The sequence below is a fragment of the Fulmarus glacialis genome, unplaced genomic scaffold (assembly GCF_000690835.1).
Source record: "Fulmarus glacialis isolate BGI_N327 unplaced genomic scaffold, ASM69083v1 scaffold48729, whole genome shotgun sequence".
NCBI classification, from domain to species: domain Eukaryota; kingdom Metazoa; phylum Chordata; class Aves; order Procellariiformes; family Procellariidae; genus Fulmarus; species Fulmarus glacialis.
In genome coordinates, this window is record NW_009234848.1 from 2938 (window position 1) to 29459 (window position 26522).

Here is a 26522-nt window from a genome sequence, read left to right on the forward strand (position 1 = left end):
AGAGGTTATATTTCCTACTCAGTTATTGCCAGGCAAGACTGCAGAGTGAAACTCTCATTTTGGTAAGAAATGTATGAAGACTGTTCTAGCAGTAAATCAGTACAGGAAGCAAATTATATATATTAAAAAAGAAGAAAAGATGGGCAGCCATTATCTCTTCAACATTAATATGAGTTGTCCCTAAGCAATCTTGAATCAAATCACTCTCATTCTCCGAGATGCTCCAGGGTAGGGTCTTGAGCTCATTACCTATTTATGTCCAGCAAATGTTTCACTTCTGATGATGAATTGAGTATTGATGTCAATAAACTAAATCAGCAGCTCCCAGACATTATAGGTTTATGTCTAGGCAGCTTAAAAAAAATGTTGTGAAGTTAAACAATTCTCTACGTGGCTCAACTGTTCCCAGGAGAATACGTACTGTGCGTGAGGTTCTCTGAAGTGGTGTAGTGTCATGCAGGGAAAATGTTTTGTGCCTACTCTATGTAAAGGATGAAGGAAGGATAAAGATTGCGTCCTAATAAAAAGAGCTAGTGAAAGAGGAGATTGAGGTTTCTTTGGAAAACTGTGGAAAGCTGTTCTCTCCTTATTCACCTTTTTAGTGGCATGTTCTTAAGTTGTAAAGAAAAGTTGTAGCATGCATCTTAAATTTATCTGCTTTCATAGTGGTGATCTTCCTTCATTGTTAGGAGTTCCTTTTCGTTTTTTTCCTTTTCCTTTTCCTTTTCCTTTTCCATCAAGAATGAGTAATGAATTTTTACTCTACCTTGAACATCCACTTCTACAACACTTCCAGAAAGCCTCACAAAAGCCCTGAGTCTGCCCACCTTAGTAACAGTTCCATCACAGGGACCAGAGCTGGAGAGGACCATAAGCCCAACCAGCGCAGGGTCCACACAAGGACAGAAGTGGCTTTCACCGATAACGTGCAGTGTCCGAGCTGCAGCTGCCTGTAGATAAACAGGCATGGGACTCTGGGGCTCTTTGCAAGGCATTTTCCAGCAGCTCAATAATCCATGACAGGAGAAGAACAAAAGAAGCACAAGAGGAGACTGTGCAGGTCTTGTAGAACTCTCTGAATTTACATATTTTCCCCAGTCTGTGTGTTTAGAGGTACGAAGCCCTCTCCTTTTTCTTAGCTGCAGAGTTTTGTGTGTGGAACAAGTCAAAAGAAGGGTGTCTCCTGATGGTTGCATTGAATACTCCACCCAACATGCCTGCGGGCACACAGGGTCCCATGGGCTGTGCCAGGAGACCAAAATGCCCCTCTGGAAATGGCGTGAGGTGCAGTGCTGGCTCCACATCCATCTTCTGCAGAATGACAGTGATATGCAGTGGAGTCTTGCATAAAATGCTGCGACCTTTAAAAAGATGCTTTCCATCCAATGAATAGAAATGAGACATTTGCTTATGCAGCCAACACCCATCCTAATGCTGCTATTTATAATGACTTGTTTGATTGTGGATGCTCAAAAAAAGACCCACGTTATGAGCCATTTGGTTGAGAGAGTGGAACCACAGAGCCAAGGATGCAGCGATACATCAGGAGGACCAGAGATCTGAGCAAAGGGATTGGCAGATGATGAACCTCAGTACATGAGCCCTCAAGTAAGAATTAACATGAAATCACCTTGGTTTTATGCTGACTGCTGCAGTGTGCACTAATATACTGGGAGTAAAAATTTTCTTAGCATTCAGAGGAGTAGGGCACGGGCTGGAAGAAGTCCCTGAAGCCAGTTCCTACTGCTAGAAGTGTCGTGGTCACAGAAACTGAAGCTGCCCATGATGGATGAAGCCCCATTTTGAAATGCTGTAGTCGTTGCTCACCTCTGAAACTTTTTTCTAATTGTCAGGCTAAATTTGCTCATATCCATTTGTTTTTAGACCAATATTGCTCCTCACCTGAAATAGCTTTTCTCTGTCCCTGGGATGTCCCCTCCATCTCCCTGCCCTCCTCAGTGCATCGCAGATGGAAATCAAAGCACCTCCGTGAGCTGAGCCCTGCTCTTCTCTCGCCTGGCAGCCTCGCCGTTTGCATCCTCTCCGACTCCTCCCCACTTCTTTCATTCTGAGTTCATCCCTCACCACTCAGAACCAGCCTGTACCTTTCTCAGGCACTGGAAACTTGATTATTCTGCGTCACGTAATGATGAGGGCCACAGCACAGCGTCTCCAACCCCATACATCCTTCTGTTGGCAGCAGGAGGAGCAGAAGGGGAGCCCTGCTTGTCTCCTGGATGAAATTCCGGCCACCATTTCCAGGGAAATTTATAGGGAAGAGTGGAAGTTGTTATTTTGCCAAATTCTTCTGACAGCTGGCTTTCAGCACCGTGCTTCCCCGCTGGCTCCGTGCGATGCTGCAGGGCTCGTGCAACCACAGGCTGCTCAGCACGCACCGCCCGCGGAAGGGATGCAGCCTTGTGCGAAGGCGTTGGAGTGCTGCTGTCCACGCCGGCCTGCCCTCGGAGTAAATATCCTCAAGTATTCCCAATCCAGCCCCTGTTGCTTGCACTAAAATCTTCCATGTAAGAGAGTAGCTAGCAGCAGCAGATAGCCTTCACGCTGTGCATTTGTATGGTTATGGGGTGTTTCCCCAGGTTACTTGGCAAGTGTTAAATGTGTTTGGGAACATAACCACAGGAAAAGTCATTTCCACAAATCATTTCTTCCTGGGGAAAAAAAAAAATCTGCCAAATTATGTATGAAAAAGTCCCTCTAAGGAAAAACAAGATGAGGCACTTAGTTTTCTGAGCTGAGATACTTCATCAAGTTGACTAGCACCGGTTTGCTTTGCCCATTCGACACAACTGTGTCTATCATCTGAGCTGCCGTAGCACTGACGCCACTATTAAACCCGGGTGTTTATGCCCCATTTCCAACTGCGTGTTTTTGGTGATGCTGACAGGACTTGGTGCCTGAGCCTCGGCAAGACGCTGCAGCCGTTCAGGTAGACGCGGCTCCAGGTTGCAGTGAAAGAGTTTGATCCGGGGATGCAGAACTGTTTTGCTGAGATTGAGAATAACCAAGTGAAATATTTTGACACATTCAATTGGAATATGTTGGGGGGGGCGTTTCCATTAGATGAAAATTGTAGTTATTTTGACACTTTGTTGCAATTTGCAGCAAAAAAACCAAGCGTAAGAATAGCAGATGGAGGGATGGAAATTTCCATTTTTTTAAACAGACATAGTACTTACGAGACTCACTTAACAGTTCACTCAAGGACGTGCTATTTGCAGCTTTTAGATCACTCAGTTTGTACTTTGATGCCCAAACCTGCAATTAAGTGAATGAGATGACTTGCAAGATTTCGGGTGGTGGTATTTCTTCTCTTATCATACTAATGAAAATAACCGTACAGGACTCTGATTGTAATTACGGTGCACTTCGGGTGTGGTAGTTACACTGTAATTACAAAATTCATCATGGTGGTATTTATACCCAGTGAAATAACCTGAAACCATCTGCAGCGCCCGAGGGTAGCTAGTGGACACCAATGGCTCAGGCTGAATTTATTTCCCGGGGAATCGTGATTCATTCTCATTCAGGAAGCAAAACAAGAAACAATGATGGTTGCCTCTAGTTACCAGTTAGAGGGAAAAATCATCTGTAAATAAAGCTGCTACTGAACTTGGAGAAGGGACGAGCCGGGGAAGGGAGCAAGGTCAGGCCCACGGCAGCCGTGAGCGCGGAGGGGAGTTCTGAAGGGAAGGGCTGGAGCGGGTGCGATGTGAGCGGGTGGGTGAGGACGTTGTCTTTGGATTTTTCTGGATGCAGATGGAGAGAGTTAACGACTTTTTAGGCTGGGTGGCAGGTCCGACTCTGACAGCAGTCTTGCTTTGCGCCCTTCAGAAAGGTAATTAAAAAAATCAACCTTTTCCCTGATTTTTCCTTTCTTTCTTCCCAGAGGAGTGTGGGGGCAATTGGATGGCCACGTGCTCCAGAATAGGGAGGCTGGAAGGTGCAGCAGTTAAATGTGAGGAAAGAGGGGAAATGAATTAAAAGCAACCCCCCCATACGCAGCTTTTGAATGCTCAAATAACTCTGAAAAATCAGTACTGCACTCTCAGCGCCCGTGGAACATAAATCCTCACCTGGGGAAGAACACTGAGCTAAACTTTCCTGAGAAACGTGCCTTCAAACCCTCTCACCACCCCTGCCTCGGCCAAGCCGAGCCAGGCGAGGGCCCTTCTCTCCGAGACCTCGGCCCGTTCGTGCAGCGCTCCTTCCTTCTTCCTGGACTTTTTGTCCGGGCAACTCTTTCCAGCCTTGTATTATTTGGGAATTTAATTAACATTGTGTCTGCTCCCTCTTTGAGATCATTAACGAAGACGTTAGTTAAAATGGGGCCGGATGCTGATCCCTTCTGTCCCCTCGTTCACCTGAACGCTGTTGAGCATTAAGCATCGTGCACGGTCCCTCTGACAAAGTCTCTTTGCAGCAGCATTTCTTGCTGGTACTGTTTGAATTAATTCTGGGAGTGAGCCAGTGCTGCTGGTAGTCACTGGCTGTCAGGTCAGCACTTTTGTGTTGAAATCGCCTTGTACAGAGGAGCCGTATCGCTGTTCCCAGGGGCTGGAGAAACTGAGGCATGGCGAAGAGCACCCAGGTCCTGGCCTGGGCTCCTTGAGAAGAAGTGACGTTTCCTGAAGCTCAGGCCAGTGCCATCGCCAGCAAAATGGGCTACTTTCTCTTCTCTAAATCTTTCTGTGCTTTCTCTTCTTCTTTCCCTTTTGTACAGTTCTGTCTCACCTTCCTATATTTGGGAGTAAAAGAAGATACTATAGAGTGGGAAGGGGAATAAGTATTAATATTTGCTAATGCCCCAAGTGAGGCGTAATTGGAATATATGTGCTCGGTTCGGTGTGGAGGGCTGCTGCCAGCCAGGCTGGGCAAGGGGAAAGGCAGCTGCTGGGGCAGCATCGCTTTGACACCCGCTCCCCCCGCTATCTTTACTCTTCCTTTTAGAGACAGAACAGGGCTCTGCTTTTCTTGACCAGGGTGAAGCATCCCTATGCAGAGCAGCTTCCAGCCGAAATGGAAGAGGTCCTAAAGTTTCTCCCAAGGCCCGGCTATGTCTTTGTTGAGAGATTTACTCCATGGACCACATCCGCTCCCAGCTCTGAGCCAGGAGCATCCGTTGCCATGGCGACTTCTTTGGGAAAGTCATATGGGGAAAGTGCTGATGTATTTTTAGCTTTGGGTAATGAAATTTAACAGCTGGAAATAAAGGTAAGGGCCAGCCAGGGTGCCACAAGTTCATGGACCGCTGTTTGGGACCGGCTTTTCAGCAGTGCCGGCGGGAAGAGCTGGTGGGGCTGGGCGTGGGAAGGATGCTCAGGCCTGTGGCTCACACTCTGGGTGCTGTGCAGGACAGCACCCGCGAGTACGTCGGAGGAGAAGGAATCACTATAAAGAAAGGCTGATAAGGAGGTGGTGTTACGTGCAAAGATAAAGAGGAGGCACTTACTGAGGTCATAGCTGCTTCGTGTACAGTGTGTTCAAACTATAAATAACTCTTCAAATATACCTCTGCACAAGTGGTATTTATAGAGTGATGAGTGAAAAAAGCTCCATTTGGGGTCAGGAGTTGAAGTGTGAGGGATGTTTCAGGCTTGGTCAAAAGTTCAGGTGTCTGAGAGGTATGGAACAGAGCTGGACCCCAAATGTGTGAGGTTTTCTCCTCTGATCGAGGCTCAAAGGTTGCAGTGCTGTTAAATGCGCCCTCTGAAATCAGTGTACCTGGAGAGGATACTCACTAGACGTTGGCGCTCAGATGTCCTACAGCGGAGCCCCTGTGCAGACGTAATTTATTCCTGTAGTTTGGATCAGTCTAACTCACGTGTAAACTTTTCTGAAGGTAGACTCATATTTTATTTTCTAAAATACTCTCTCGGCTCTCTGCAGTATTTTTAGTTCTTTCATCTTCAGCTGTCAAAAGTTTATTTTAAAATTAATTGATTTCAATGTAATATTTACTGCACTTTAGCTTTCAGCACAGCATATGAAAATAGATTTCACTACAGCTGGCAGTGTCTAATGGGATTTGTTCCTACTCCAAAGGCTCTTTGCATTATGTACTGATACTTCCAGCCGAGCTTGCTTTGAACAGCCTCACCATCTTTTCATATCACCGAGCTTACACCAGCTTGGGCTGGCAGGGAGACACGGTGAAACATTTAAGTTTAAAGAAGCCACAGTCGATGCATACGTGAACCCAAAGTGTAGATATTACAGATCTGGCCCAACATTCATTGGAATCAATGGGATCTTCCCTTTTTGCGTCAGTGGGCTCTTTTGCTGGATTAAAAATTGATCGTATCTCATTTTGATAACCACAGTTGTGGGGAAGATTAAGCAGTGGGTCACGGAGGTGCCCTGGCCCTGGCACATCACCAGGGTATCACAGGCAGCAGAACGCAGCACGTGGAAATTGGAGCAGACTTTGCTAACGCACTGGTATTGTCAAGGGAGGTGCTGAACTTTGATGTGAGGTGATTTAGAAGCAGCCTTTGAATTGTAAAGCTTTAAATAACCTGTTAGCAAAGACGTCACTGAAACCATTTCCTGGTGGGTTATGATGCTCCCGGCTTTTTCCCAGGAGGACCGAGGACCATCCGTTACCTTTTCCGTGGCCCCGCTGCGGGGGGGCTGGTGCCTGCCCTGTGCCCGGGAGCAGAGGGCAGAGGGAGGTGACGTGGCGGGAGCCCGTGGCGGGACCGAGAATATTTTCTCATCCGAGGTTTAATGCCTGAACTACCCAGGGCTGGACAAACTTTTTCCATCCAATCTGTTTCCTGATAGAGAATAGAGTAATTTTTAATTAGTTGTTTGGTTTTTTTTTCAAAAAAAAACCTGCTGAGTTTTCTCTCCCACTTCTCCAATGAAATGCTTTCACGTGAAGATAAAACTCCTCTGAGCAAATTTGCAGCGGGCCCCAGCATGCTGGATTTTCATAAATCCTCATTCCCAAAAGAGATATGATAAAGCGTCCTGTGTTTTCCTCTCCACAGCATGGTGCAAAGACCGTTTAAGAACTAAGAAAACAGCGCCTCTTTCTCTCCCCACCTCCAACCAAATCCTTTCAAGTAAACAGGCTCCCAGCTGGCTGAAATGTTAAGATTTCTCTGTTTGGCATTTGCAACAGTCAGATCTGGGGAGCTTGGTGGTGGGACTTCAAGTTGAGAGGTCTGTGAGGAGCGGGAACCGTGCAGAGCTGTCGAGGTGGGAGATGCGGGGGGGTCTTTCAGTGTGCTGCACGAGTGGAGAGAGGCTAGTAAAGGCTGGAGGGGGATATGCCTGTATTAAAAAGCAAAACAAAGTCAGATGTCAGAAGACGAGCCAGGCTCAGGAAGAATGATGGAAGTGATTCCTTTGATGCCGTCAGCGTTTTTATTGATCTGAGGCTGTTTATCGCTGTAAACCAGTTATAAATTAGAGAAAAGCTATGAAGAGGAGTGAGAGATGGAAATTGCCCAGCTATGGTTTGAAAGATGTACATCCGCATTTATCGGACAAGGGAGAACGTGCGCATCCAGGCTTTGGCCGCAGAGCTCCGCACCCTGCAGAAGAGGCGGTCAGCACCCAGCTGTTCCTGTTCACGTAGTTTTGCTGGAGAAAGTTAGAGCTTGCTCTGCCCGGGTGACATAAAGTAAATCTGCCTTGCAGGCATGCTGAGGGGCTTGGAGAAGGGCTGCTGGAGAAGCCCCTGGGACTGGGATCTGCTATGCAGACGTATGCAGGGAGACTTTACTGTAGATCAGGATGATTCACCCACAGCAGTCCAGGGCAGATGCTGCAGAAAGAAACGGAGTTCAATATGTAATGAATAAATAATTTTGCAATGATATTTAGCACAGAAAATAAGCAGCATGAGTGTGGACGCTGCTGTATTTATCTATCTGCATACAGAGGTGCGTATGCGTGAGTGCACGCACACACATATATATGTGTGTATGAACATATGATTACACTGACTTGAAATGATCGATATGCATCATTAACATTAGAAAAGGCAATATACGCTGCTTCTGTGTCCCGTATGTTCAGATGCATTGACCAGGGAGCCCTCCACCATAATAACTCCTCTCTTTTTCCTTCTGCTTTACAGAAATCCGTGAAGCTTTCCGGGTGCTGGACAGGGATGGGAATGGCTTTATATCCAAGCAGGAGCTGGGCATGGCAATGCGTTCCTTGGGATACATGCCCAGTGAGGTGGAGCTGGCGATTATCATGCAACGCCTTGACATGGATGGTAAGTCCTCGCTGTTGGTTCTTCTCTGTTACCGGTGGAGGGGGGCTTTCTCAGTGCATCGCAGCCCATGTTTCTGGCTCAAAGAGTTTATGGTCACCGAGGAAGGACTGGGGAGGAAGCCATGAAATGTTGCCTTTCACCACAGCAAGGAAAGGGCAGATGACTGTGAGCCATAAACCTCCTGTAGATAAACCTGCCTCTCAGGCAACCAATGCAAGGGAGATGGAGCATCTTTTATTTGACCGGTGGTACAGTTGGGTGAAGATAGACCATCTCTTGCAACCTTTCTCTGCAAAGTTGAAAATGGTCTTTTGCAAGGCTGTTGTAACCTTTCATTTCTGGGCAGCATCTGGCCCAGTGACGCCCAGGAGATGATCTGGGTGCCCAACTAAGCAGAGCTGCCTGGTCCTGTGGCCTCACCGCTCCTTGCAAGTAAAAAATGCTGTGGATGGGAGCTGTGTTGTGTTGTAATGAAGTGTTGATGGTTTTTGAAGGAGAAGTTTAGAATGGTGGAATAATTTTAAGCAAAGTCCTGCTGTGAGAGCTCCTCAAACAATTACTAAGAGGTAATAAAAGAAAGAGAACCCACCATTAACAGAAAGAGAGAAATGCAGCATCAGGATGCTGGAGCCAGGGGGGACTTTTTAACTGCTGCAAAGCTACAGCCAGAGCTGATCACAACGAACAGGCTGTCTTTAAAATGTCCTTGGTCAGAGCAGGAAGGGAGACTTTCCTGATGCCTGAAATGTGCAGGAAAGCTGGAATGTGGATCCGACCTTCTTCTTCCCTTCTGCAGGTGGCTGCAGCAGGGCGGAAACACTGTGCAAAGTTAGATGGAATAATGCCAAACCAGAGTGCTGGATGCAGCCCCAGTCGGAGGGGGATGCTTGGCAAGCCGATGCGACGCCAGCATCCTCGGGGAGACTGCTGAGAGCAGAGCCCACGGGAGATGGAGGCAGCGGGAGTGAAGCTTCCTACCTCCCTGGGGATGTCTGAGTCAAATGCCCCAGTGAGATGCACAGTACAACTGCCTTCATCAGGCCAGGGGACGCAGGGAAGGGGCTGTCAGCCTGCTCGAGGGTGTTCAACATCTCCCCTAGAGCAGGGAGACAAAGTAATGCAAAACCTGGCGGATAGAGATCAGTTGTTGAAATGATCTCATTCCTAAAAGAAAAGAAAAAAAATCTGTCACTTTTAAAAGCATTTTCTCCAAAAATTATTGTTTGCATCTTGTTACGTTCTGCTGGCCTTTCCTAGCAGTCCAGGTGATTTCTCTTTAGGTTTTGCAAAGGCCAGACTCCAGGGTGCCAATTCATGGGGTCTTTTACCAAAACTCTGTGCTTTTTTTGGAAAAAGAGTGCTGTGGACTTGGCTTCCAGTCCTCTCCAGTTATTCCCTGACTCTCGGTCTCACAGACTTGAGACTTTGGCACTCTTTCGTATACACTCCTAGTGTGCAGGGACCTGTAATCGGAGAGGTGGAGTTAAAATGTAGAGTAATGGGCTGCAGATGGAAGGTGTTAAATTCCTGTTTGAGACCTTTCAGAAAGGCTCGATGTGTTTTCTGCAGAGATGGGAGGTGATCCTCCATCTCTTCCAGCTCAACAGTTCCAACAGCTCCAAAGATACAGTCTGGTTGTACTGGTGTTTTTATTGTTCTTATGTCTCAGCTGCCTGTTGTTGCAGTATTTTGAGCAGAGGGGTTTGGGGCTGGACACAAGTCTGTGCTACGTGAAGGTCAAATGGGCCATACACTGAGAAAAGACAAGGTAATGGGAAATTCCTTAGGCACTGAGCAAACAGGGGAATATTATGTGAAAGATTTACCTTGCCTGCAAATTGAATTAATACTATATGGCTTGAATTAATATTATGTGGCTTATGGCTACTTTTTCTCTGATGCATTGTCTTCATTTTTTCCTGGGATTTAACTTGAAATATGTAGCGAGCACCAGCAATAGCTTCCTCTTTCCTCACCCACTGTGCGTGATCATCATTTGGTAGCAGGGCTTGCGCACAACGAGCTCCCGGGGATGTCAGTCGTGCCCTGCGCTCCCAGGCACAGCCTCACCCTCCTTCCCATATACTCCTGTTGAGGGTTGCCGAATTTTTCCAAGGCTTTGGCTCAGCATCAGGTGGGTGGGAAGCTCGGCTGGATGAAAGGTCATGTTCAAGGAGGAGTCCCCTGTGATCAGGAAAGCCAAGGGGGAGGTGGTAATCCTCCTGCGCATCCCCCAGCACCTGACATGAATTATGATGTGACGGCAGGTAGCGTAGCCAGACGTCCGTTTCTCCACACAAGGCTGCTGCCAGTGTCTGCTAATAATGAGGTAATACAATTGGCAGTGGTTTATATTTAATCTGAACCAGCCTGAACAGACCTAGTGCAAACATACGGTTTTCATCAGGAATTACCTTGGGAGTGCATTCACACTGCAGGATGGCATATGCAGGACGCATAATGCCGTGGCTTATTTAACCGATGGGCTTCAAATAATGAGCAACTGGAGCTCGTCTGAATTTAGTTTTCGTTGCAAACCCTGTTTTCTGTAGGGATAAGGAGGGAGGCTCAGGGTCTGAATTTGGTTTTCATTGCAAAACCTTTTTTCTGTAGGGATAAGGAGGGAGGCTCAGCCCTGTCTAGGTCAGGCTGAGGAGACATTCGCGCTGTGGGAGCAGGATGGCTAGGTTGGACAAAACGTGCTTTTAAAAGGAGCATATGCAATGTATGCTGGAGTGGTTTTGTGGCTGAGTATAAGCTGATATGACAAGAGCATTTCACACCTGTATGTCACCTTCTGCCACAAAGGATCTCACCAAGCTCAGTAAATAACACGGGGATCAACTCCAGAGACGCCCAAGGACAGTTGCTTCTGGGGCTGTAGTGTGCAGCTGTTCAGTAACACACAGTGAGCCTCCAAATCAGAGCAGAAATGAAGGTGCATTTTCATAATTCATTGCATTCGAAGGCAAAATGTCGTTAGTTAGAAAATGCTGCGTGAACTTAAGTGAAAATGGCAATTGCACAGCTTGGGTTTTGCCCAGGAGCTCTTCACAGGTGTCATATCACTTTTAATGCCTCCATGGCTCTTGAGTGCTACCATCAGCCTTCCTTTCACAGGTGACATGCCAGCAGCCCTGGCATTGACAGGGTGGAAATGAGTGTAATGAGTGGGTTTGCCCACAGAGAATGTCCTGGGGTGATGCTGAGGATGCTCAAGATCTTCTAAATGTCCTTCAGGGCTCAGAGTGGCAGGAGGGGACTCCCGCCTGTTGGGATCGCAAGGACACGGGTTGTCCCATGCCATGAAGCCCATGGCACATGGAGAGTCTTGGGTTACTTGCCTGCTGGGCTTTGATGCCATGACATGGCAAAGCTGTCACAGGGCTGGGGAAGAGGGAGAGAAGTTTAGCCAAGAAATGGTAAGATGGGACTCCAGGATGAGTTGGGGCTCATAAACAGAACAAGATGTATTTTCCTGTGCACAGGCAAGTGTAAACTCACAGCAAATCCTATATTAAGAAGCATCAAAACCAGCCTCCCATCCCAAGAGATGGCTGTCAAATATTCCCAAGAGAATGACTGCACAGCTGCACATCGACTTGGCTTTTCTTACCCCACCAGCTGAGGGGAGTTTGGGCCACCGCGTTTCCTACAAACGCCTTCTCCAGCTTTTCTTCCAACTCTCTCTGCTGTTCTGCAAGGCATGCTTCACCCAGGTGAAGAGGAACGCAGCTGCTGCAGGGGGAAATATTATAGCTGCTATAAAAAACTGAATTAGGGAGAAAAATGGCAATATACTTGGAATATTTCAAGGTCTCAAGAGAAATCTTACAAATCGTCAGAAACACCCTTTTATGAACTACCGGAAGGTGCTATGGCATTGCTGTGATGGGGGAGATGAAAGTACAAAATAGAACAGAAGGCAAAGGGTTTTTCTGTGCAGAAATGCCTCTTTTGGGGAAGGAAGATGAAGAATGGAGGTTCTGTCACTCAGAACATGAAATTCACATTAGGCCAAAGCTTTGCTTACATCTTGATAGAAGTGGTGCATGACAGTACGCGAGCAGAAGGTTGTTCAGTATAGCTGGGCATCTATCCAATGTGCTGTGCCTTATGGGGACATACTGTTTGCTTTTGGTCTGGAAATAGAGGTCAAATTTTACCTTAGTTTATACCCTTGATTTGCTTTATCCTCGGACATAATTAGGTATTGCATGAACATAAACACTGCAGACTATGAGAGGTACATACATTTCTGTCTGCAATCTGGAGAATGACCTAAAATGTTCTGCTAGTATGTGGAAAGTAAAATATTTTATGTATTTATGTGCTGGAAAAGAAATTATTTGTAAATTCTTCCAATTGGCAATAATGCTAATAAAAATGCAGAGAAATGGCACATTAAATGTGTTGCCTTATCTGGGATGCCTACTCTTCAAGCAGACTTTCGCAATAAAATAGATGAATGTGTGACTGAAGTGTCAAACCGTTTCGTTACAACATAAGACACTTCTATCTGAGGAATAAAATAAGCACTCAGTGTACTAATTAGAGGAGCGGCTGGTTTTCAGTACCCTGGAAAAATAACTTCGGGCTAACACAAGAGGGGAAAAAAACCCCAGTGTGTCAAATTTTTTATTATAGTACAAATAGAAAATACTTTGATCAAGCAAAAGACGAGCTGGTTTCATCAGCGTACAAGCGAGCTACCTGTTACGTTTTATCACATTATGCAGTGCATCAGCTGTAGTAGGAAAAATACAGCTATGACATCCTTCTCAGCAATAAAAAACAGGGGAAAGAAATCCCAATTTAAAATTCTGCATATTCCCAAGCTGCTTTGCAATGGCTCTTTGTGGAGCAGGGAATTGAAGAGGGGGAAAAAAAACAGTAAGCTATTCACGATGACCCTGGCAAAAAAGATTTTGAAGATATGCAGCTGTCCCAGGTGGCATTTCTGAGGTTCATCCAGCTTTGGGCAGCCCCATAGTTGCAATGGGTTCTGCAGATTTATTATCTTTTTATGCTTTGCATACAGAAGTTGTGCTGCTCAGGTGCTGCCCCGTAGAGCGAGGCGTACACACACCTGCTTTGGAAAGGGAATAAACAACAGCGACGTAACTGCGTGGCATCAAGGGATGGTGTCGGTACACTGTCTCCCTAAAAGTCGGTTCTCCAAGCTGTTGTACTGCTGTTGGATCAGGGTTTGCACGTAGACGTTGCTTTGGTTTGCTTGCGCTTGCTTCCCCACACGAGGGAAGGGACGTCAGATTTGGGTGCTGCTCTGGCTGGAACATGTACGCCGTGTCACAGGGGTGGGAACGACAGAAGGACCCGGACTGGGAGATCTGGAGAGAGAATAAATCTCTCTTCTAAAAACCAAGCGCTGAGCTTTCCCCTGTGGCCTGCAGAAGGCGAGCTGCTTTGCTTTCAGACGTTGCATGGCCAAATGTTTGCTTCTGTCCAGAAGATCAGCTTGCGCTGCCCTGTGTGGGACAACGGTGACATTCCCGAGCTGAAAACATTTTATCTCTTTCTTTTGTCTCTCCCTCTCTTCTTCTTTCCTTTGTTGTTTTTTTTCCCCCTACTTTACTGCCATGGATAATTCCTTCTGTTTCAACATTTCAACATGAAACTGTGTAAAAAAGCCCAGGCTGCTGGAGGTAGACCAGAAACAGTTTCTGTGTTTAAAATGCAGAGTCAATAGGAAAAGTATGGACAGGTTGTTGCAGACTTTGGGTTTGTCCTCTGTACTCAAAAGCCTCTGATTTTTATGTGCGAGAAATGATCTAGCAACATTTCAGTGTGGTTGTCCTTTAAAGTGTGTTGCTGAGCTGAGAAGCTTGGTCGGTGAGATGGATTTGATGAGACTTGTCTTTATTTATAGAGGCCACTTTCTTCGTGTCTGCTCTGATTTGTAAAATGGAGATTATCATATTATGTGTTCTCACTGCAAAGAATGAAGACTAATTATCGTTGCTGGTGAAGCTAGTCAGATTTGCAGCTCAGTACTGGGAAGAAGTTCATAAGTAATATCAAATTCTGTCTCCCATGCAGTGCCGGGATGGCTGAGTGCAGCCGTGTTGAATAGACAGGACAAGAAGAAACACTGAATTGCAATTCCCTCCTTGAAACCTGTCCCCCCTCTGCTCCAATGGGGCAGAGTCCTCTGCAAAACACAGCGTGCGATCTGTGATCTGTCTCATGCAGGCATGCCTTGTAATTTGTTTGCATCCTTGTTTAATTTTATTTATTCTTTAAAATGCAGTATTCCTGGTATTATGATTTTGGTTTCACAGAACGCGTATGCCACAGGGAACACACATATTCCTCTGTTTTAATGAGCCTGTGACGTGTGGGTTGTCTCAAAGTTATGCCGAGCTGTCTGATAGCTGCCACGATGCACGCAGAGCTCTCCTGCTATTCCCAGGGCCTGGGGAGCAAAGTTAATTAAAGTCCTGGGTAGTCGGGACGTGATTTTGCTCCTCTTGATCCATCCGACAAAGGGATCAACTGGTTACAACTTGCAAGATACAAGAGTTCTGCAGAGACCTGCAAACTGAGCCCCCTGGGTTTTACGTGCCAGGTGCCTTTGCGCAGGGGAGAGGTCCCGGGGGCGGCGGGGACGGGGCTGGCTGGCAGTGGCCGTGCTGGAGGCACGCCGCGCTCAGCAGGCTCGGCACTGCCTTTCCCTGCAGGACGGCTGGTCACAGGGACGGTAACCGGGGCGTCCTGTGGCTTCCCAGGGCTGGCGTGAAGCTGGCACGCTGCTTGGCAGGTGGCTGATGGATAGGATACTTTTTTTTTACTGCAGTCACCGTTTTTGTTGGACTTTTCTTCTAGCCAAGCACTAACAGCATCCTGCTTGTTTTAGTGCTCGTGGTGGAGCACGGGACACGTCATGCCTGGCACCGCAGAGGCAGAGCCCCAGTCCTCTTCAATCACTGTCTCGCAGGTCAGCTCCTGGGCAGGCTCCCCTTGGGCAAACATGGGGAGTTAATAGATTTTTTTTTTTTTTAATGGGGAAGCAAACAAGTCCTCCGCGGCCGTTTCCTCTTCCTTGCAAGACAAGCCAACGGGCTGTCAAAATGAGTAACTCTCAAGGTCCTTTGCTCGGTGTCATGATGGCTGCACCCCCAGCTCTGACTTTCTGGGCTCCGTTTGAGTCTTTCTGACCCCATGGAAATTTCTTCCTCCAGGAACATATGTCTGTACAATTTGCTGATCTTCTATGTGTAGTTGTTATTGAACCGGAGCAGCCAGCTCCGCACAGCCGCTCCTAAAACCGCAGGACTTGGAGGTGCCCTTAAGGGACAGAGTGAGCTCCAGTGGAGATGTTTCACCTCTTCCTTCAGCTCCAATTAATTTTTTCCTTCAAAAAGAAGTCACTAAAGCTGTAGGATGTGTGGCAGAGCTGGTGAACAGTAAAAGAGTGGCCGATGGATATGCCCCCACTGTTCCCAAGGAGCAGGAGAAATGAGAAAACGTATTTTTTACAAGTATGCCTTGGCAGGGAATATCAGAGACCCTCGCAGAAACTCCCAACGGAAAGCAAACAGGATTCTTTGGAAATCGGAGATGCTCATTGTCGTCTTTCTCCATCCTGGGGACTGGTTGCACGTCCCGTGCCTGTGGATCACCGCATGGGCAGGCAGGGGAGATCTAGCACCCGGCTCTGCCGGCAGCCTCCTTTCTGGTAACGTTTGGGAAGGTGATGCTCCGTGCCTCAGTTTCCCCACTGCAAAACAGCTGTGTCAGCATTGTAGTGGAGCTTTATCTCTTCATTTCAGCCAATCTCATGGATGTCTAGAACTAAAACTCTTTTCAAAGTCAAAAGTTTTATGAAAGACTTTCCCTAGTCCGCGCTGAAGTTACGGATTGAGGCTGTAATTAGGCAGAAAGTCTCTGGGTCATGCTGGGGAAAGGGTCAGGCTGGTGATCAGGCTGTTCTCCTCTGACCTTAAAATCTTTGAAACCAAAATACTCGTCTGGGAAATATCCTGTGGCTGGAGCTTTTCAGTGCACATCTCCTCTGCGTCATTTCAAGACACAGCAGCAACAGCCTTCACCAGACTGTATTATTAATACACAGGTTACTTTATGGGCGCAAACAATGACACAGACCGGGACAGAGAGTCACTGCAGCTAGCTATTAAGAGAATAAAAATAAACAGGAGTGTTGTGTGCGCCTGGGACCGAAGCTGCAAAAGACTAGCTCATTAACTTTAAATATATCACCTAGCTGCACTCTGGAGGTCAAATTCGAGGGAAAAAAAAGTGTGAATACTTATCAGTCTATACACAGCAGATCCTCATCTCCGTTTAAATGTGTGCATCATTTTAGTGCCATGGCAAGAAACTTTTAGGGAGGAGGGAGAACCCGATTATCCTGAGACTGGCCAGGGCAAAGACTTATTTAGGAGGCAGTCAGGCCAGATTATGCAGGCTCCCAGTTTAATGCAGAAGGCTCTGAAAACCAGGTGTAAGTCTCTGTTCTGCCCTTGAGTGTAGGCAATGCAATCCATGCACGTTTTCCCCCTCTCTTTTTCTTTCCCTCTCCCGCTCTGTCTTTCTCCAGCCCAATGAATATTTAATTACATCCTCCAAGGGAGCCGCTCCGACGGGAGACTTTTGGACAGACAGCGGTCGACTGAAGGCTGAGGGTCGGGGCTTTCCCACGGGATGCAGGGTGAGACAGGTTCACGCTGCTGCTCCTCTGAGCATTTAATTATTTCTTCAAAGCAGCAGAGCTCTGGCAGGAGAGTTTTCAAGAGCCCACGCACAGGCTGCTGCTACCTGGGACGTGGGGATTTGCTGTCCCAATCCCTCGGCCCGATCCCTCTCTCCTCTTCCAGGTCCCGCGCGGTTTGGGGGTGGTCTGCTGCACTCTCCCTGCCCGGCACATCCAACCTGGGCAAACCACTGCTGATGGTAAATCCTGTGGGATCAGGACAAATGTACCAGGAGAAAGGCAGGATGGGGCTCAGGCCACACGGGTGTAGCTTGGCTTGGTGCAAGAGTGGACCTGGGGGTGTTTTGTGCTGCGGTTGCCCTCCTTGGTGCCCTGACAAGGCGACTGCAGAGCTCTGCCTGCCCTCAAATGCTCAAGGTTTTCCTGCTAAACTTCCTCCAGCAAATACAACCTTCCCTTCTCCTCTTCATTAAAGTCATGGGGGCTGAGGGAAGACAAAATCCTTGGACTGGAGCTGAAAGTCCATTGGCTTAAAGAGAGGGTTGTGATCTTCTGTGCTCAGCTCTGATGCACCAGTGAGCACAGCACCTCCAGCAAGAGCAAATGATAGAACCTTGAAACCTCTTTGGCCTGGGCATCTGGAAGCACAACCCCAATATTCATGAACTGGGGTTGAAAGCAAGTAGCTTAGGAGAGTAAATCCCCCTTCAAAAGTGCTGAAGGCTCCTTTGGCTCCCCCCAACCTACATGTCCAACGCAGAGTCTGCTCCCTGGGAGTGCAGTCGTAGTTTTACAGGCTCCCCTATATGTTAAGTCATTAGTGCTTTTCCTTTTTCCACATCTCATTGGTTTATTTAGAAGAACTAATGGCCATTTTTCGGAGGTGCAGACACCCCTTCTTTGGGGCTGTCATGTCCAAAGCAAATTTCCTTGGGCTGCAGTGTCTGGGAGAGCTGGAAAAGAGCTTGGTTTCCCAGCTCCATGCTGCTCTTAGCTGCCGCTCCATTGTCTTTGGTGTGCTTGGCATAAGTGCATGTTGAACGTGATGCAGGGCCTGATGTTTCCCTGCTGTAGCTCTGAGGAGGTCCACGGTGGTGGCCAAACTGAGCTCACAGCACGGCAAACATTGACGCTGCAGCTCTTCAAACTGAAATTATCCCCAAGGTCTTTCTGCACCCAGTGAGTGAACAGTGTGCGTTGTGACTTTGGCAGGTCCAGGACCTCTTGCTGGCCACACATGGTCTTTGGGCACTGAAAAGGTTCCCAGAGGACCCAAAGATGTTGCTGGGTGCCTTCAGCATCCTCTTTCTGCGCTGGAGCAATTAGCCAGGTTCACACGATTGCTCCTGGGGCTGTTGACAGTGCATCTAGTTGCTATTCCTTTTTATTATCACATTTGCCTGGTTTTTGTCAGAACTGAGAGAGTGTCTTGCAGGGAGCAAACCTTTGTGGGTATCTGGAAGCACTTAGCGCCAGGGTGATGCTAACGGACTAGTAACGATAAGCAGATCTGATTTGTCTCTGATGATGTGGCCAGCGATGTTCTGAGTCATGGTTTCAGTCATGCGAGGTTCAGCCACATGACTGCTAACCCCCTTCTGACTCTTTGACATCAATGCCAGGATTAAGAGGAAGCATTATGGGAAAGAAAAATGTTAGGGCATAACTGTAAGTAAATAAATAAATGTTTTAGGTGGATTAAAACCAGGGGTTAAGCTCAGCTCTGGTGTTTTGCTAAGATCATCCACAGAAGCAGTGACTGTCCCTTGGCTGATGGGTGGTAACGCAGGGATGGGGTGGCATCTGGATCGCATCCTGCCCGGAATCCCTGTGGTCCTCACCCACTTTGCCACCTGACGGTCTTCCCCTGCCCCAGCTGACCCGCACCGCCGTGCCTCGAGGTTTCCCTGCCCTCCCAGTTTGTAAATAAGTTATTGCAGTGTGTGAGTGCCCTCATCAATCAGGGACTTCAGCATAGCTCAGGTTTATAAACCCCGTCTGCATTTGTAACTGGTGGGAGCAGGGAGAGGAGAATAGCTGGACGGGGAGCACAGCCCGCTCCGTCCTGGCCGTAACTTTTCCCCTGCTTGTGCTCCGTCCCTCCTGACGAGGTTGTTTTCCTTCAGTGTGATGAGTTCTTGCTAAAGTAGTTAACGTGAGCTTGGAGGCAGAAGGTGGGGGGAGGTTGTGAACACCGCACACATTATAAATTGGCCCCCGGGGACGGTGAGGGATTGGGGCTGTGTGGTCGCTGCTGACAGCAGTGTTGTTCGGGGCTTGCTGGATGGCTCGTGGAAAGGAGCAAGAGAAGGTGGGAGCAGTGTAGACAGCACACATGCTCCAGCCTAGCGTTTTCCTCCCTTCTTCCCATCCCTTAAGCCCAACTAAAAGTTCATTTCTGAATAAGCCGCACATCGCTCGCTCTGAATATCAACTACTCCCGGGCGAGGAGCACATCTGTAGGCACAGCAAAGCCAAACATGCGCGGTGTTTGATTTGCCTCCAATGCAGATTCTCGAACAGATGCCTGATGTGTGCATTGCACATCAGCTTGCAGCGCACCGCGTACGTGACTATGACTTGGAGAAGGAGGAAGGCATCTTTTGACTGTACCCCACACAAATTTCAAGCTGAGTGCTCCCAGGAGCTGATGGGTGGCCTGAACACTCGTAGATGCTAGAGGCGATGTGGGTATTGGGCATTACCTGTTACGCCGTGGTTGTAGAGAGCAACCCTGTACATTTTCACCTTGCAACCATGCAGAGTTGCACTGGGTGCATCTTGGAGCCTCTGTGTTGGTTTTTATAATATTTCTCTCCTGGCTGTTGAATACTATAAAAGGAATTTTCAACCAAAATTGTGAGTTCTCTTTCTTGATATTATGATGCTGCGTTCTCCTGAGATCCTTATGGCAGGAAGGTTTGTTTTCTGCAACTTAAAACGGATGTTAAAGAGATATTTCCACCAGGCAAAATGTTTTGGGGTCTAGTTTCCTTGCTAGTTAACAGTTTTAATTGAAAAAGCAGTCGATAAGGGGATAATGCATTTTGTAATGGCATCGTTCTTCTGAGGTTGTGGAAAATGCTATAATTAAGCTGATAATTAAACCCTGTGAAGTTAGTTATGATCCCTGGCAAAGGCACAGCGAAGTCATGAGCACGGGTTTGCCCAAAGTCTTGTTCTGAGTCAGACACAGAGCCCAGGAGTCCTGGCACCCGCTTTCTCGTGAGTCATATGTAGGACTAAGTCCTGCCTCTCCTCTGTGGATGAAATGACATTGTGGAAAACGCAAACTGAATAACTCAATATTTTGGGGTCGCATATGGATAGACTAAATATATGCACAGGCAGGTACTAGAATGTCTTTAATATGCAAATTGTTTTCTTGCTAATCTGGCTAATTTCTTTAACCCAATTTGCATCATGGTGTATGGTTTTGTTGCTGCCTTTCCCTTGAAGTGATGTGCTGCAATATACACTGCCCCGAATCCACTGTCACCTTGCATTACCTTCCCCAACATGATCCAACGTGCTGTGACTGATACAATCCGACTTGATGTCATAAACTGATGCCTCCCATGGGGAAGCAGAAGGAACACATTTTTTCATAGCCCATAAATGTTTTAAAGAATGGCTTTTCAAGTGATGGGGTGCCCACCCCTTTCCTTTTCTGCTTATTAAGCTGTCCCAGAAATGAGCTCCATCCTGCAAGTGCTCAGCCCGCTCCAGCCCTGCAAAGCCCTTCAGCGTGTGCTGAGCCCTGAAGGTGTGAGCAACTTTAGCAGTTGGATGGAATCTTCTTGCACATTACGGGATCAAAGCTATTATGAATCCCTGCTGAGTTTCCTTTCAGAGCCCCTGTCGCTGGCTCACCCCTAGGATATTCACTCTTGTCTTCAAGAAATTACAGGCAGAGCTAGTGAATAGAGATCACTATTATGGCAAATGAGCGTTTTGACTCTGCTTATTTTCACATTGTGTTTCTGTGAAGATAAGGACATGGAGAGATTTCCAATCAGTGGTGCATATGCTCAGATCAAGCATATGAAATATAATAAAAACGAGAGATAGCAGCAGCATGCAGTGCACGTGGTAAAGCTGTCACGCAGGGCTGCTGGAGGTACTGCAGTCAATAGTGACATTTTAATAGTAGCCCTTGCATTGATCTGCTTTAATCTGATGGTTTTAGACACTTCTTACACCTAATAATTTAGCAACAGCAACTACATGGAGAGGTGGATGCAGTCAGTTCTAGCTGAATTTGAATAAAAAACAACCAAGAAGTCTTATAGTTGCTGATTCTGTTTCCAGGCTTGAAGGAGGGCTAATATATCACCCATGTCAGTTGGCCTAATAATATGTAGGAGGATATGTCTACGGGCTGATAGACAAAGGAGGGGCATATAGGCATTGAACTCCGCTGTTCAGAGAAGCAGGTATTTTTAAGATCCTTCAACAGGCACGAATTTCCCTTTTTTGCCATTTTCATTAAGCATCGCAGAAGTTCTCCGAGGGAAAAGTAATATTTGATACAATGCTCAGATATACTTCAAACAGCCACATGCCTCATTTACAAAACATACAATATACTGGAGGGGCTTGGGACTGCATAGGCTCGGTTCATTAATGGCAGGAACAGTCTCCTCTTCCTGCTAATGGCACTGAAGCTGTGTCTACACTGCCTGCTCTGCATGCTGAGCGCACAGGGCTTTTAAGAGATGGATGCTGATGGAAAACTGAAATGAAACGCTGTGTGGATTCGCAACAGTCTGGCTCTTCCCTCTGCGTGTACTCCCTTCCTCTGGAGGATGGGGTTGGCCCTGTAAAAGTTTTGCAGAGACCTGGCTGTTTGGCAGCTGTGTCTGCACAGGGGAAGAGCCCTGGCCGTGCTGATGGCTGCTGCCCTCCTGCCAAAGTTGTTTTTTTGAGAAGTGACCTGCCTACGAACTGGGGCTGGGGAATGACCTATTCATCTCTATTTGTGCATCACCTGGTCCTGTCTTCAGGTGTGGCTACACCACCACACGGGCCATTCATTGGGATAACAACAAATTTGGGTCCGTAGTCACCATGAGGTTGATGTAGGAGGTGCCATAGTGCATGTATGGGTCCATGATGTGTAGCAGATCCAGAGCGGCATGTTGGACATTGGCACTAAGTGGTACTTCAGTGAAAACATTGATTTTTTTCTTTCATTCCAGGGGATGGCCAGGTTGATTTTGATGAATTTATGACTATTCTGGGACCTAAGCTGGTATCATCGGAAGGCAGAGATGGCTTTCTGGGAAATACAATAGACAGCATATTCTGGCAGGTAAGTGGTCAGTTTTTTAAATGCAACTTTAGCCAACTATCAATAGCTTCCAGAATTGATTTGTTGAGGAGCACAAGATGTTTTGCTGAGCGTGAATGCTTGTGTAAAGGCTACTGGGGTCTCTCTCATTGTGTGCTGTGTAAGACGATCCCGTGTTGCTGGAGGGACCTGCTCTCAGCTAAGCCCTGTGCGGGAGGAAGGTAAAGCATTTACTGTGGATGAACTGCAGTTGAACACAACAAAGCACCAGTTATTTGTGCAACATGTTTGGGAGCATTTTGGAATTCATTTTTGGAAGAGAAGAACATTTTTCTCGATGAGTCTTTTGAGTCAGGAACCTTGAACCTGTCCGGCTGCTCTCAGAAATGTGCCTCTGTTCAAGGTCCCTTGGCTGTGGCGGAGGGATGCTCCAAGCAGAGTGAGGTGTGCCATGCAGGTGACGTCTGATCGGTGCTTCTGTGGTTAATTCAGGTCTGAGGCTGAGGATAACGATGTTATTCCAGTGCAAGTTTTACCCATGGTGCTGCCCTGGGGTAGTTTGGTCCTGACGGTTTCAGGCATCGGAGGGGAGGCAGGTCTGGCAGCAGGAGCTGCCTCACGTCTGTCGTGCAGTGTGGTTTTAAACAGCATTAGACCTTCCTGGAAAAGCAAGGACAGTCCAGGCTGTTATGGTGGGGATTAAAAATCTCCCAAAACACAGTGCTGCACATTTTTTGCCAATGGATTAAATGTGTGGCTGCCTGTGAGATTACTGCTCATTTAGTTGATCATCCAATAGCCTTTGCTTGCTAATAAACTTCGGCTGTTACTAAGTTTATGTGAATCAAAAGAGTCAAACCTGGATATAAGCATTTCTGTCTTCTTTTACTACCCTCCAGCACTGTCCAGACTGAATGGGGTGGAGTTTTGTAAAAGTCTTTTAGAAGTCTTTAAAAAACTTGTTCCTGGCCTCCTGGCATGTGATAGAAATAACCCTGGCAATCCTCGTCTGGATGCTCGTGTTCGATCGTCAAAGCAAGAGTTTGGCGTTGGTGAAGCCGCGGTGGTTCGTAGCGTATCTGGGAGGATGCGAGAGCTGAACTCGCATGACGAAGGGCAGGACTGTGGCAGTCACGAATGTTTTATTGCCTCCGTTGCATCTTGCAAACCTCATCTCAGCATGTGAGCAACGGGGAGAGGAGGAAGCACCATCCCGTCCCACTGACCCCCAGCGAGACTGGGCTCACCAGGGCCATTCAAGAAGCAAAAATACGCGCTGGGAAAATCAAGTTCAATGGGCAAACAGAGAAGTCTGGAGCCCTCCCTAAAATTCAGCTCACAGGTTAACCCGCTGCCATTTAGTGACCCTTCAGCCCACGTAAATGCCTGCAGTGGCTTTGCTCAGAGGAAGCGAGGAAGGGAGGACGTGTGCTCTGGTTTTAGAGCAGCAGGACTCCTGGACTCAGCTTTCGCCTTGCTCTTTCATGCAGCAGCCACCATGGCCCTTGTACCTGTCCCGGCTGCGGTGGGACGAGAGAAAAGAGTGCAGAGACTTCAGGTAACCGTCCCCACGGTGGGAAGGGACAGCTCTGGGGGTTGTCCACCAGCAGCGAAGCTTTGACTGAATTGCACAAGTGCTCCAGGGCCTCGGAAAAAAAATTTATGGTCTTTTACTTGTAAAGGTAAAAATACATCTCTTTACATAGCACTTCCTTGGATTTCAAAGCCCTTGAAAAGAAGGCTTCATCTCACATTTCATTTCTCCTGGGGCAGGAGAGCTCCTGAAGAATACAGTAATTTTGCTGTTTATTCCTCAAGAAAAAGCAAGGATAAAACCATGTAGGGAAGTGCCATTCAGGGAACAGGTTCCCTTTGCCCATTCCTAGCTGGCTTTACCCGAGCCCTTTGCAGGGCCATAAGTCACCTCATCTTTAAGCAAAGCATTTATGCATCTGCATTATCTCCTGCGGGATTACATCTGATTTGAAACAAAGCCCTTTTTGGAATCGGGGCCTGGCTGTGTTTCCCATATCCCCTTGATGTGCAATTTTCACTTTTGCTGGAAAGGAATGGCAGGGAGAGGGGGATGAGTTTTGGGTTGCTGATAGAGCACTTCACCCCTGTAGTCATCCCCAAGGAATGATTTTAAGGAGGGCATGGTGCCCACAAGCCTGTAGTTGTGACTGGTGCTAGGTGACAAGGGCAGGAAGGGTGGGACAAGAGGGGACAACTCTGCCTTGGTGTCAGCTGGCCGGGCAATGCTACCAGGAAACCTCACCCCAAAGCTGCAGGCAGCAAAAGGCATCTTGAAGAGGCTCTTATATCGGTCCCAGGGGGAGAGAAAATCCATGTTGGCATCCAGAAAATGCCTCCTCTTCTTCCATCCAAAAGCTTCCTTCCAACTGTCAGGGTATATTTGCCGAGGGTCCAGCTTTCTATACTGTGACACTTCTGTGCAGACTCTGTTCCAAGCGCGCCTTAATAACGCTTTAAATAATGCAATGACAGAGTTAAATAATAAACAGCAGCAGAAGGAGAGAGGAATTCAAAGGAACAGGCAAGGGCCTGGAGATGCATTTGCAGACGAAGCTGGGAGTGAGTTGGTGGGATACAGGAAGGCGGTTCCAGATGGCAGAAGCTGCAGAGGGGAAGGATCTTCCAACAACAGCAGTGGGGCTGCAGGAGACGGGGAGGGGTAGAAACAGTGCAAGAATAGGGAGGAGAGAGAGGGATCATGCGTGGAAGCAGCAGGCTTGAAATAATAGGGAAAGGGTACATCCCTCCTGTCGTATGTGTTGCCTAAAGAGCGATGGCCAGCCTGGGAGAAGCAGGTTTCGGCCGAGACCTGAGTGTTGTCAGGTGTTAGAGACAAGGAAGGTCTCTCAGATATATTTTCCTTCCTTGATTTCCCATGAGGGCTTTAAATTGAGTCGTATCGGTGTGTGTTTAAGGCAGCTGACTCTTGTTTTCTCGGGTACTGGCGATCAGTTCTGCTCCAGTTAGAATGGCTCTCTGTGGTCCCTCAGCCAGGAAGGGAGGTGTTTAGGGTGAGGGAAAAATCATCCCTGCAAATTCTATTTCAGGCCGAGTCGATATAGACCAACGATATCAGGAGAGCTGAGGAAATGTGGACTCTCCTCCATCTCAGAAAGTCTGTCTTTCCTGAGTGAGATGCAGCGCACACCAAGCACCGTTTTGCAGAGAACATCCCCGGGTGCCTCCTGCTCTGTTTCAAAATGTTTTTCTCATCCTCATGCCAACTGTGTGCAAATGGAAGTAACGTGTATGCTGCACAGACATCTTTAACTGTCTTAAATTTTTAAGACAGTCTTAAACAGTCTTAAATATTTTTTCTTAAATACACAGCTGCCTGGTAACCATTACCCAGTCCTCAGCATGCAGGATCACGGTCAGGAGGAGTTTGAAGTCTGGAAGCATCTGATGAAGCCCCATTTTCCTCGTTTGGGGCAAACTTGGAAAGCAACAACGGCAAGCTTGCAGCAACAACGCAAAGATCCCCTTTGGCTGCTTCCACAGGGTCTGCATTTATTCAAAACAAAATGTAAAGAAAAAAAGAGCATAGATGAGATTTTGGGAGTACCTGTTGAACTCTGTTTTGGAAGCCAGTGGGAGGATCTGAGCCTGGCCCTGCACAAAGGTGTTGGACCTCCCATGGTCTCTCGCAGGGTGTCTGCCCCTTCCCTCTCCATCTTTTTCCCTCTGTATCTTTTAAAAAGTGACCACCCATCGCTCGCCTTTGTCTGCCCGCCTTCTCTGAGCAGCTCTGAGCACTTACTGTCCTGAAGCTGGTTTTCTTTAGTGTGTCCACTAGTGTTTTTGCAGTGATGCAGTAGCCGTTGCATGGTCAGAGAGATCTATTTGATCAATTTTCAAGCATGAGAATTTGTTTTTCCAGAGCTCAGGGAATATGAGTCTGGTTCCAGTTGCGCGCTGAGGGCTCTGTTCTGTACAAGTGAGTTTTGAGGCATTTCCAATGTAAAGGTATTTAGATCAAGAGCATTACAGAAAAGACAAACATCGGTACTGGTAAATATTAGCTACTGGTTTTGGCAAATAGACTTCAAATCTGTCCACTGTGCCCTGCCATTCTGAGCCAGAGAGAGGGACGAAAAGGCAGGGGAGAAACTGGGATTTCATGCTCATTTACAATTTCTGCCCAGATTGTTTCTAAGTGCAAAGACCTTCAGGAACAAGTGTTAAATAATTTGCACAGGACAGAGTGTAGTGGATCTCCAGTCCCTGGGGGTAAGCAACAGGAA

General features: G+C 47.4%; 1 protein-coding gene across 1 annotated transcript; it reads left to right on the forward strand.

Moving 5' to 3' along the window:
- Positions 1-8110: 8110 nt before the first annotated feature.
- LOC104082588 (calcium-binding protein 8) lies at positions 8111-22263 on the forward strand (the record flags this gene model as incomplete). The annotated part of the gene is made up of 2 exons (XM_009585777.1): positions 8111-8254; positions 22151-22263. Coding segments are annotated over 2 exons (257 nt in total), but the record flags the coding sequence as incomplete, so codon positions are not given.
- Between the last annotated feature and the right edge of the window lie 4259 nt (positions 22264-26522).